At 40.2% G+C, this 12,014-nt stretch overlaps 1 protein-coding gene across 1 annotated transcript in view; it reads left to right on the top strand.

The window, feature by feature from the left end:
• The window catches only part of SLCO5A1 (solute carrier organic anion transporter family member 5A1), a 261,323-nt gene that overhangs the window by 114,495 nt on the left and 134,814 nt on the right, over positions 1–12,014 (top strand). Inside the window, exon 3 of the mRNA XM_029591445.1 lies at positions 10,678–10,810. Coding sequence (XP_029447305.1) covers positions 10,678–10,810 — 133 coding nt within the window. The remainder of the gene's footprint in view (positions 1–10,677; positions 10,811–12,014) is intronic.

The raw sequence follows: 12,014 nt of genomic DNA, 5'->3' as shown, positions 1-12,014 counted from the left end.
ATCCGAAAGAGTAAATAACCGATTCACATCTACCCGTTCTAGACCTCTCATGATTTTAAACACCTCTATCATATCCCCCCTCAGTCGTCTCTTCTCAAAGCTGAAAAGTCCTAACCTCTTTAGTCTTTCCTCATAGGGGAGTTGTTCCATTCCCCTTATCATTTTGGTAGCCCTTCTCTGTACCTTCTCCATCGCAATTATATCTTTTTTGAGATGGGGCGACCAGAATTGTACACAGTATTCAAGGTGCGGTCTCACCATGGAGCGATACAGAGGCATTATGACATTTTCCGTTTTATTCACCATTCCCTTTCTAATAATTCCCAACATTCTGTTTGCTTTTTTGACTGCCGCAGCACACTGCATCGACGATTTCAATGTGTTATCCACTATGACACCTAGATCTCTTTCTTGGGTTGTAGCACCTAATATGGAACCCAACATTGTGTAATTATAGCATGGGTTATTTTTCCCTATATGCATCACCATGCACTTATCCACATTAAATTTCATCTGCCATTTGGATGCCCAATTTTCCAGTCTCACAAGGTCTTCCTGCAATTTATCACAATCTGCTTGTGATTTAACTACTCTGAACAATTTTGTGTCATCTGCAAATTTGATTATCTCACTCGTAGTATTTCTTTCCAGATCATTTATAAATATATTGAACAGTAAGGGTCCCAATACAGATCCCTGAGGCACTCCACTGTCCACTCCCTTCCACTGAGAAAATTGCCCATTTAATCCTACTCTCTGTTTCCTGTCTTTTAGCCAGTTTGCAATCCACGAAAGGACATCGCCACCTATCCCATGACTTTTTACTTTTCCTAGAAGCCTCTCATGAGGAACTTTGTCAAACGCCTTCTGAAAATCCAAGTATACTATATCTACCGGTTCACCTTTATCCACATGTTTATTAACTCCTTCAAAAAAGTGAAGCAGATTTGTGAGGCAAGACTTGCCCTGGGTAAAGCCATGCTGACTTTGTTCCATTAAACCATGTCTTTCTATATGTTCTGTGATTTTGATGTTTAGAACACTTTCCACTATTTTTCCTGGCACTGAAGTCAGGCTAACCGGTCTGTAGTTTCCCGGATCGTCCCTGGAGCCCTTTTTAAATATTGGGGTTACATTTGCTATCCTCCAGTCTTCAGGTGCAATGGATGATTTTAATGATAAGTTACAAATTTTTACAAATAGGTCTGAAATTTCATTTTTTAGTTCCTTCAGAACTCTGGGGTGTATACCATCCGGTCCAGGTGATTTACTACTCTTCAGTTTGTCAATCAGGCCTACCACATCTTCTAGGTTCACCGTGATTTGATTCAGTCCATCTGAATCATTACCCATGAAAACCTTCTCCATTACGGGTACCTCCCCAACATCCTCTTCAGTAAACACCGAAGCAAAGAAATCATTTAATCTTTCCGCGATGGCCTTATCTTCTCTAAGTGCCCCTTTAACCCCTCGATCATCTAACGGTCCAACTGACTCCCTCACAGGCTTTCTGCTTCGGATATATTTAAAAATTTTTACTGTGAGTTTTTGCCTCTACAGCCAACTTCTTTTCAAATTCTCTCTTAGCCTGTCTTATCAATGTCTTACATTTAACTTGCCAATGTTTATGCTTTATCCTATTTTCTTCTGTTGCATCCTTCTTCCAATTTTTGAATGAAGATCTTTTGGCTAAAATAGCTTCTTTCACCTCCCCTTTTAACCATGCCGGTAATCGTTTTGCCTTCTTTCCACCTTTCTTAATGTGTGGAATACATCTGGACTGTGCTTCTAGAATGGTATTTTTTAACAATGACCACACCTCTTGGACATTTTTTACTTTTGTAGCTGCTCCTTTCAGTTTTTTTCTAACAATTTTTCTCATTTTATCAAAGTTTCCCTTTTGAAAGTTTAGCACGAGAGCCTTGGATTTGCACACTGTTCCTTTTCCAGTCATTAAATCAAATTTGATCATATTATGATCACTATTGCCAAGCGGCCCCACCACCGTTACCTCTCTCACCAAGTCCTGTGCTCCACTGAGAATTAGATCTAAAATTGCTCCCTCTCTCGTCGGTTCCTGAACCAATTGCTCCATAAAGCTATCATTTATTCCATCCAGGAACGTTATCTCTCTAGCTTGACCCGATGATACATTTACCCAGTCTATATTGGGGTAATTGAAGTCTCCCATTATTACTGCACTACCAATTTGGTTAGCTTCCCTAATTTCTCTTAGCATTTCACTGTCCATCTCACCATCTTGACCAGGTGGACGGTAGTATACCCCTATCACTGTATTCTTCCCTGACACACAAGGGATTTCTACTCATAAAGATTCAATTTTGTATTTAGTCTCATGCAGGATGTTTATCCTGTTGGACTCTATGCCATCCCGGACATAAAGCGCCACACCTCCCGACTGCTCCTCTCTGTCATTGCGATATAATTTGTACCCCGGTATAGCACTGTCCCATTGGTTATCCTCTTTCCACCATGTCTCCGAGATGCCAATTAAGTCTATGTCATCATTTACTGCTATACATTCTAATTCTCCCATCTTACTTCTTAGACTTCTGGCATTAGCATACAAACATTTCAAAGTTTGTTTTTTGTTTGTATTTTTATTCTGCTTTTTAATTGAAAGGGATAAGTTAGAATTTTTTAGCTCAGGTGAGTTTTTAGTTACAGGCACTTGGACTACTTTTCTAATTATTGGAACCTCACTGTCGGGATGCCCTAATTCTAATGCATCATTAGTATCCTTTAAATATACCTCTCTCCGAATCATGCGCTGCTGAGCGACTGTCGGCTTTCATCCTCTAAAAAACGTTTTTCTCAGGTCTGTTCTTCATATCCCCTTTCTTGTTCTTCATAATCATCCGACCCACTAGAACTCTCCCCCGATGAAAATTCAAAATGAACTTTTTTACCCCTGTCTTTGCTTTTATTCTCCATCCATAAATAAACTTTGTTTGTGGAATAATCATGCTGGTCTCTCTTGAATTTCTTAATTTTGGTCTCTTTAATAGCACTGCAGAATTGTTCCAATGTTGCTTTAAATTCCTTCAACTTCTCATCAAAGTTTGGTAATGTATGAATGGCTATTTGGACTTCCTTGATCTGTGCTTTAACTTCATCAATGTGTCTTTTGACTCAATTTAAAATCAAAAGCAACAGATCCATCGAGCATTTGTTTAATATGGATGACCATAAGCTGACAAATTCTTGATCGTCTGAAAACAGCATTAGTGCCTTTTGTATTCTCAGTCCTCTTGGTATAATCTGCTGTTTAATGTTCTTTATAAACGTTATACCATGTAGATCCGACCTAATTAGTTTTTTGTTTAAAAGCATCCAATCGTCCCATTGCTGACTTTCACTGGATATAACCTCCTCCGAAAATCCACTACTATATGACACAATTATCTTAATTAAAGATCACTCACCCAGGTTTTAATGAATTGAATTAACCCCAAGAAATCACCTGTCCAGAGCAAAGGCTTTGTACCTGAAAGCAAGAGACTCTGGTAACATCCATTGTGAATGACTATTTTATATATTTCTTACTGCTATATGACTGTTTTTATTTATTTATTTATTTATTTTGATTCCTAGTCTACTAGTATTTCACTGTCGCTCCTGGTGGATTGCAACCAAAAAATACACCACATGAGATATACAGTCAATAACAAAAGATAACAATACAATACAGCAATAATATAATAATTAAACAACAAATACAAACATTTTAAATAAAGCAGGCCAAATTTTATGCAACCCACAAAAACAGGAAAATTCAAAGCACAAAAAAAACCTAAAGGTCAAGCTAAAGCTTAAATTCTTTGTCTAAATCAACAGAAATTATAAAATTCTAACCAGTCCAAAAGTGTTTTATTCACCAAATGCCTGTCTAAAAGCCAAGTTTTTACCAATTTGCGACGTGCAGCGGATGCCGCGAAAAAAGGCGTGGATCGCCATTGTCGCAAGGCTCCACTCTTCAATTCTGGAGATTGAGTCTGGGCGAGCACTCGGCACATTTGTCTCCGGCTTCCTTCCATGCATTTGGCTGCCAAATACATAGGACCCTTTGTCATCATGAAACGCTTGTGATTACCGTCAAGCTTGAAGATAAATAATGTATTTCATGTCTCGCTGCTAAAACCACTAGTACTCTCCACATTTCACTGCAAACCACCTGAACCTATATATGCAGTTGCTGATGAAGATCCCATATACCAAGTACGAGACATTCTGGATGTCAGGTTCCATCACAGTCAGTGGGAATACCTGCTCTCATGGGAGTGCTTTGGTCCAGAGGAGAATACTTGGGAACCTGCCTCCAATATTTTAGATAAATCTCTCCTCCATCACGATCATCCAGGCAAACCAGGGCCCCCGGGAGGGGGTGTAAGAGGGAGGATACTGTTGTGAAACCCGGCTGCGGGCATCCGTGATCAGGCCTCCTTTCCCTTACCCCTGCTCACTGGTGCTCCCCGCTGTCTTCAGCACGCCGGATCAGGCCGCGCTGGGGCTTTGCCACGGTGTCCTCTCCATGAGGGAGACACCGCTGAACTCTGCTGGGGGCTCCACCCCTTGGAATCTGACATCACCAGCAGAGGCTTATTTAAAGCCACTTCAGGCTTCCCTGCATTGCCTTGGCAACAGGTCAGCATCTGTGAGTGCCAGTTGCCAGTTCATGTATCCGTTACAGCTCCTGCTTGATCCTGCTTCAGAACCAGTTCCACTTCTTATGTTCCTGCTCCTGTGGTCCTCACTCTACTTCCAGCCCTTGTCTTTAGATTGTCTCCGTGGTACTGATCCGACTGGGTATATTGTTTCTCCTGTCTCTGCTCATCCCGACTTCTGGTGTGTTTTCGAGTTCCTGCTTGCTTCAGCCTGCCCCGACTCATGGCCTGGTTTATCGAATAGCTACACTGGTGTCTGCTTCGACTCTTGGACCGTCTCTGTTCTTCCAGATCTCTGCCAGCCCAGACTTGGACTGTTTATTGGACTCCCTCCACCAAGAAGCCTTCGCTCAGGTCCTGCCGGCCCAGGCTCAACCTGCGGGGAACGAGGGCTGGTAAAAGTAAAGGTTCAGTGTGGTCTCCTGGTCCTGCACCACCTACCAGCTACAAGCACCTTCCAAGGGCCTCCCCTTGGTAGTTCCAACTGCTCTGAAGCTGGCTGAAAGGTCCACAAACCCAAAATGTACTCGCTTAAAATTGGGGTTTACATGTGTAAATGCTCTTTATCCTTGTAAGTTGGCTTTTGAAAATTCATAGAATTGTCCATAGGATTTTCACATATAAGTGATAGTATGTTACATTTACTCGTGCAACTCGTTTTAAAATTACCTCCGTAGGACTCAGTTGATGAAAGTCCCTTTCAAGTGCCTCAACTTTTGTGAATTCAGATTACTGACCTTGAAGGTAATTTTTTTGCTGATTGTAATTTTAGTGATTACATTTATTTATTTAACATAATTTCTATTCCGCTAATCTACAAGTCTTAATGGATTACAATAAGACACTCAATTTAACAGTTAGCACAGAGTCAAACATCAAAAACATTATCATTGCTTCCGTTATTCTACAGCTTTGTTGTAAATACTGCATAACTTAGTGGGAAGGCAAGGGCGAACAGATGAGTCTTTAAAAGCTTCCTAGGAGATCCCAGTTTTACCACCTGGGTGTTTTGAAGGAATTTTGAAGTTTTTTCCCAAAACAATATGCCGCATACTAAGAGAAAGGGCAGACTTCGCCCAGAGACCCCGACTGGTCCTAATACTGCCCTCTCCCAACCATTGATTGAAAACTTCCTCAAAACATTAAATGCTATCTCACCGGGAGGTATATCTGACTTGATGGCTGACCAGGAGCAGGTTCAGTCACCCCAGGATCAAAATCAGATTTCATTAAGCCCCGGTGCACCTATGACTCCAGAACCGCCTAACCTGACACACACCTCAAATCCGGAGACGACAATCCCTACCAAAGATGTGGTTTTGTCGTCAAACTTCGGGGGGGGATCTGGGAGATGATGTTAGTGTTAAAAGAGGTGGTTTTGGGGATTCCCCTCTGGCTGAAGGAGGAAAGAGCAGTGGGGGGGATTGTATACCCCAAAGCCCCTCAACATCAACACCGAATAGCGTTAAAAGAGGGGCTGTTATTCCAATTTTGAGAATGGATAACAGCCCGCAACCTGGCAAGGTTTTATCTAGGAAGGGAAGCTCTGAGGGGAAAGATAAACAGGCGGTCACTTTAGAAAATATAATGGGAGTGCTAATGGATTTGAAAGTTTCAATGAATAACTTAGAAACTAAAATGTCTGAAGTTCAAGTTCAAGGGAAAATAATTGAAGATAGGATAAAGAAACATTCAGAGAGAATTGAAAATTCTGAAAAAGTAATAAATCAGATACAGCAAGTCCAGATAGGATTAATAAAAGGTGAAACAGCTAATTCAAGAAGAATAGAATTAATAGAAAATAATCTGCGATATAATAATGTTAGGATTTTGAATTTTCCTTCTGTAAAATGTATCTCGCCAATGGAACAGTTTAAGAAATTCTTGAAAGAAAATTTACAGCTTTCTCAGGAAAGAATCCCATTGATAGAAAAAAATCTTTTTTATCGAAACTAAAAAGAAGGTAAATGCAGATTCTATTAATCAATCAATGCAGTTAGAAAACCTTACAAATTTTTTAGAGGAAACAATGGGAGAACAAATAGATTCAAGGGGCACGTTGTGTGTAAGGTTTCAAAAAATGGAAGATAGAGGCAACATCTTGAAATTATTTTTGAAAAATCGAGATAAACTGTATCTAAAAGAAAAAATATGGATGTATCCAGACATTACACGAAGCACTCAATTAAGAAGGAAAAATTTTCTACAGATGGGTCCCGAAGTAAAACGTTTGGGAGCCCAGATGATAGTCTATTTTCCCTGTAAATGTGTAGTAAAATTTTTAAGTGAAAGGTATGTGTTTCTGGAACCCTCGGAGCTTAAAAAATTCCTAGAAGCTAAATTACCAAATAAACCTGCCTAGATTGGTCATAGATAAATGGAAAAAAATGCATTTATACCCCAGGTAATATTGTTATTTTTCCTTAAATTGCTCCAGATTATATATTGTATCTAGGATCTTTAGATTCTTTATAAATGGCATATATAATTAGTTTAGTTAGCGAATGAAGATATTTTAAGTTTGTATGATTTCCTATTATATATAGCCTTTTCAATGACATGTCTAAATGCTGTCTATAATATGTAAAATTGCATAAATAAATAAATTTAAAAAAAAGCTTCCTTAACCAGAGTAATTCAATTTCTGCTCTTAACCCTTCTGGTAGCTCATTCCAAAGCATAGAAGCAGCTGTGCTAAACATTCTTCCCCAAATTGTCGAAAGTTCAGTTAATCTGAGGGATGGCACCTCCAGAAAGTTTTGAGATGATGAACGTAGAGGGCATATCAGGTGATGCCTCTGAACAGCAGAAGCAAAGCAGCAAGGGGAAATCCTTGAGGTCTATATTCAGACACAGTCTGGATAGCAAAGTTAGCTGGATAAACTTATCCGGCTAATTTTGGAGGTATATACAGTAGTGCAGCTACACTATTAAATATAGCCAGTTATTTTAACTAGTTAGTCAGCTAACTTTAGGACAGCTCTTTGACCTGACCAGACTTAGCTGGCTAAGTCAACCAGCTAACTCTGAATATCTGAGTTTGCCAGTTAAGTTAGCCAGCTAACAACTCCTCCCAGTTTTGCCCCTAACTTATCTGGCTGAATTCTAGCCTCCTAACTTATTAGCTTATTTCCCAAATATTCGTTTAGCTAGCTAACTTAAGATACATGCGTACCCCCCCCGAAAACCTGCCCCAAGCTCCCCCTGCGCGCGCTAAGCCTATGTTGAATAGGCTTGGCGGCGTGCGCAAGCCCCGGGATGCGCGTAAGTCCCGGGACTTTCCTCGGGGGGGAGTGTCGGAGGCGTGTCACGGCGGTGCGTCATCTGGGGGCGAGGCCGCGGGCATGGTTCCGGCCCGGGGCATTTCGGGGGCATGGCCAAGGCCTCCGAAACTGCTCCTGGGCTGGGGTTTCGCGCGCCGGCGGCTGGACCGGCGCGCACGAGTTATACCTGCCTTCGGCAGGCGTAACTTTTCAAACAAAGGTAGGGGGGTTTAGATAGGGCTGAGGGGGTGGGTTAGGTAGGGGAAGGGAGGGGAAGGTGCGGGGGGGGGTGGAAGGAAAGTTCCCTCCGAGGCCGCTTCGATTTCGGAGCGGCCTCGGAGGGAACATAGGCAGCCTGCGCGGCTCGGCGCGCGCAGGCTGCCGATTTTGCGCAGCCTTGCACGTGCCGATCCCGGATTTTAAAAGATACGCACGGCTACGTGCATATCTATTAAAATCCGGCGTATTGTTGTTTGCACCGGTCGCGCGAACAAAAGTACGCGCGGGCGTACTTTTTAAAAATCTGCTCCTAAGTGAACAGGCTAGTAATCCTAGAAACAAGGCGTTGCAGTAATCTAATGGGGAGATGATTAATGCCTGAGTTTGAAACTCAGTAGTACTGAAAAAAGGTTTAACTGAGCATAACATTTGCATTTTGTAATAAAATAACTGAATTAATGCATTAAAATGAGGACATAAGGAGAGTGAGGAGTCAACAAGGACTCCTGTTCCTAGCCTGTTGAGATACGGGGATTGACATGTTTGCATTTGATAAATGCCAATTTCAGTGTTTATCATGCAATAAAAATGTGTTGTGTGCTGTTTTGAAATAATTTGCAAAATGTGCAATTATTGTAACAGTAGTTCACAAGTTATTTCTACAAACAGAAATCAGGTGCAACATAGACATATTATGGGCTGTGTTGCATGTTGAGTAGGGCAGCTTGCAAAAGACCTTTGTGAACTGTTCTACCTCTCCAAAAAGCATTGCCAACTTCCTGAGTTCCTCCACTTCCCTCATCTTTTCTTTCTTATCGGAGATAATATATATTAATTAACAGGATAAACTTCCTCTAAGGCAATACCAGGTACCTTCACAAAATATCTCCTGAATGTATCCTGAGCTGACACTGTTGAGAAAAATGGAAAGTTATTGTACAGTAATTTTCAAAGTTCTCTAGTATCTTGTGAATAACCCCCTTATTATTAATTAAGGAGAGATTGGAAACCTGCTGCACCCCATCTTTTGTTTGAAACCAGTTTTTTAGTGTGTTCAGGGAGCAAATGTTTTCATTCTTTGTCTGCTGTACTTGCTAGTTAGTTGATATCATCAGCTGCGGGGGAAAGAACCCCCAATGCACGTGTTTACATTCAGAGAAAAAATCAATTCTATTCTTTGACATTCCAAACTTAAGTAAACTGGATGGGCCTTATGGTCCTTAGTTGCTTTCATATTCTGTTTTTATGTTTAAGACATTATTTTCTGTATCTCCCTCACAGATTTTATAAAATAATACCTTGGAGAAGTGATAATAATAGCTCTTTCTTAGCATGAAATTTAAATATGCTCTAACTGGGAAAGTAGTTCACTGAGATTCTGTATTGCAGATCATATACCACAGTCCCTAAAGAACACCAGTTGGCATACCTTTCTGAATGGGAAATCCTTTAGGTCTAAATTCAGTCTGGATAGAAAAGTTAGCTAGATAAACTTATTAGGGATGTGAATCGTTTTTCTGACAATTGAAAATATCGTACGATATTTTCAATGTCGTCAGAAATCGTGGGCTCCCCAAAACTGATAGGAAAACCCCACGAAATTGTTCGTGGGGTTCTCTTTTCATTTTGGGGGAGGTCGGGAAAAACGGCACACAAAAACAACCCCTAAACCCACCCCAACCCTTTAAACCAGATCCCTTAGCTTCCCCCACCCTCCCAACCCCCCCCCCCAAACTTTTCTAAAGTATCTGGTGGTCCAGTGGGGGTCCCGGGAGCAATCTCCCGCTCTCGGGCCGTCGGCTGCCACTAATCAAAATGGCACCGATGGCCCTTTGCCCTTACTATGTGACAGGGTATCCGTGCCATTGGCTGGCCCCTGTCATATAGTAGGAGTAATGGACGGCCGGTGCCATCTTTAAAAATGGCATGGGAACTAGAATCGGAACCGATTCCGGTTCCAATTCACATCTCTAAAACTTATCCGGCTAATTTTGGAGGTATATTCAATAGTACAGCCACAATATTGAATATGGATGGTTTTCTTAACTAGTTAGCCATCTAAGTATAGCCAGCTAACTTTAGGACAGCTCTTTGACCTGACCAGACTTAGCTAGCTGAGTCATCCAGCTAATTCTGAATATCCTATTTAGCCAGTTAACTTAGCCAGCTAACAATTCCTCCCAGTTATGCCCTAACGTATCTGGCTAAATTCTAGCCTCCTAACTTATTAGTCAGCTAGAATTTAGCCGGACATGTTCCCAAATATTCGTTAAGCTGGCTAACTTCTGAGTTAACTAGCTAAAGCCTTTTCAATATCAACCTATATATTTTTTATATTATTTTAAAAGATATGAAATATGTAGTAGATATGCTGTTGTTAGTTTTCTTCATGTCCTTGTTATGTTTTTATTTAGTTCAAAGGGTAACTGTGTGGTCTGAATAATAAAATATTTTTATATGCCTTTTAAAAAAAAATCCTTTTTGTTTGTTTTTCTGTTGTATTTCCTCAGCAATCATGTATGTCATGGGAGCACTTGGTCCTGCTGCAGGATATTTGTTAGGCGGAGTCCTTATTGGTTTCTATGTAGATCCCAGAACTACTGTCTATATTGACCAGAGTGATCCTCGATTCATTGGAAATTGGTAAGAATGAACCATTTAGTTTGAAAAATATTACACTAATCATAGAAATATTGTAGCAGATATTTGCCATTTTATACCCCTCCTCATTTCAGGGATCTTATTGTGATTTAAGAACAGAATTTGATAACCCAGCCTATGGGAAAGTTCTTGGAGATCAGACGGGGTTTACAATTTTGACCTAACATCTCAATATTTTTGTTCTAGCTATAAGAATGCAGAAACTGAGTTGATATTTCTGCTATGAAAATAATTGCTAATAATTTCCTGGTAAAACAGCAGTGCTGCATAATCTCTCATTTTATTAAAATCTAAGTGAGTCGAACAGGGATCTTCCCTTCTGGCTAAATAATCCAGTCATCATTACAGGGTGAATTTTCAAAGCTATTTGTGTGTGTAAATGGCTTGTTGTAATATTACCCAAGGTTTGTGTTTGTAAAAAATATACAGTTATGCTCATAATTTTATATATTCTTGGCAGAATTTGTAAGATGAGCAGCATATTAAGAAAATATGAGTGATTAGACAAAACACATCCATTGTTTTTAATGTGTTTAAAATTAAATTATTATGCATCACAAAATAGCACAATCATTAAACAAACCACAGCAATAAGGGAAAAATTAAATAGTCCATTTCAAAATTTTGCATACACTTGAATGTTTGGGCTGATATATACATTCACGTTGACACACACAGGTTGAGATGACAATGAAGGGTAGGTATCCCACACCTGCACCTTGTTTGATTGTAATTACTGACCATGTATAAATAATCAATGAGTTTCTTAGCTCTTGAGAAACCCTTGTGCAATTTTATCCAGGGCTGCATTGACTTTGGTGGCTACTGAAGCATGGGGAAAGCAAAAGAACTGTCAAAGGTTCTGCGAGCAAAAGTATTTCAACTTTATAAATCAGGAAAAGGATATAAAAAGATAGCCAAAGATTTGAAAATGCCAGTCAGTATTGTTCAAACTCTGATCAAGAAGTGAAAAATTTGGGGTTCTGTTAAAACCAAACCATGGTCAGGTAGACCAAGAAAGAAACTGCAGGAACATTTGTCAGGATGCAAAGAAAACCCACAACCAATTTCTACTGAAACACAGGCTTCTCTGAAACAAAGTGGTGTGGATGTTTCAGCATGCACAACAAGGACAAACGGTACTCGAACAAAAATGGGCTGCAAGGTAGATTTGCCATGAAAAAGC

The sequence above is a fragment of the Rhinatrema bivittatum genome, chromosome 2 (genome assembly GCF_901001135.1).
Source record: "Rhinatrema bivittatum chromosome 2, aRhiBiv1.1, whole genome shotgun sequence".
In the NCBI taxonomy this organism is placed as follows: domain Eukaryota; kingdom Metazoa; phylum Chordata; class Amphibia; order Gymnophiona; family Rhinatrematidae; genus Rhinatrema; species Rhinatrema bivittatum.
The sequence above is the reverse complement of the archived record's forward strand: the minus strand, read 5'-3'. Positions and strand labels throughout refer to the sequence as shown.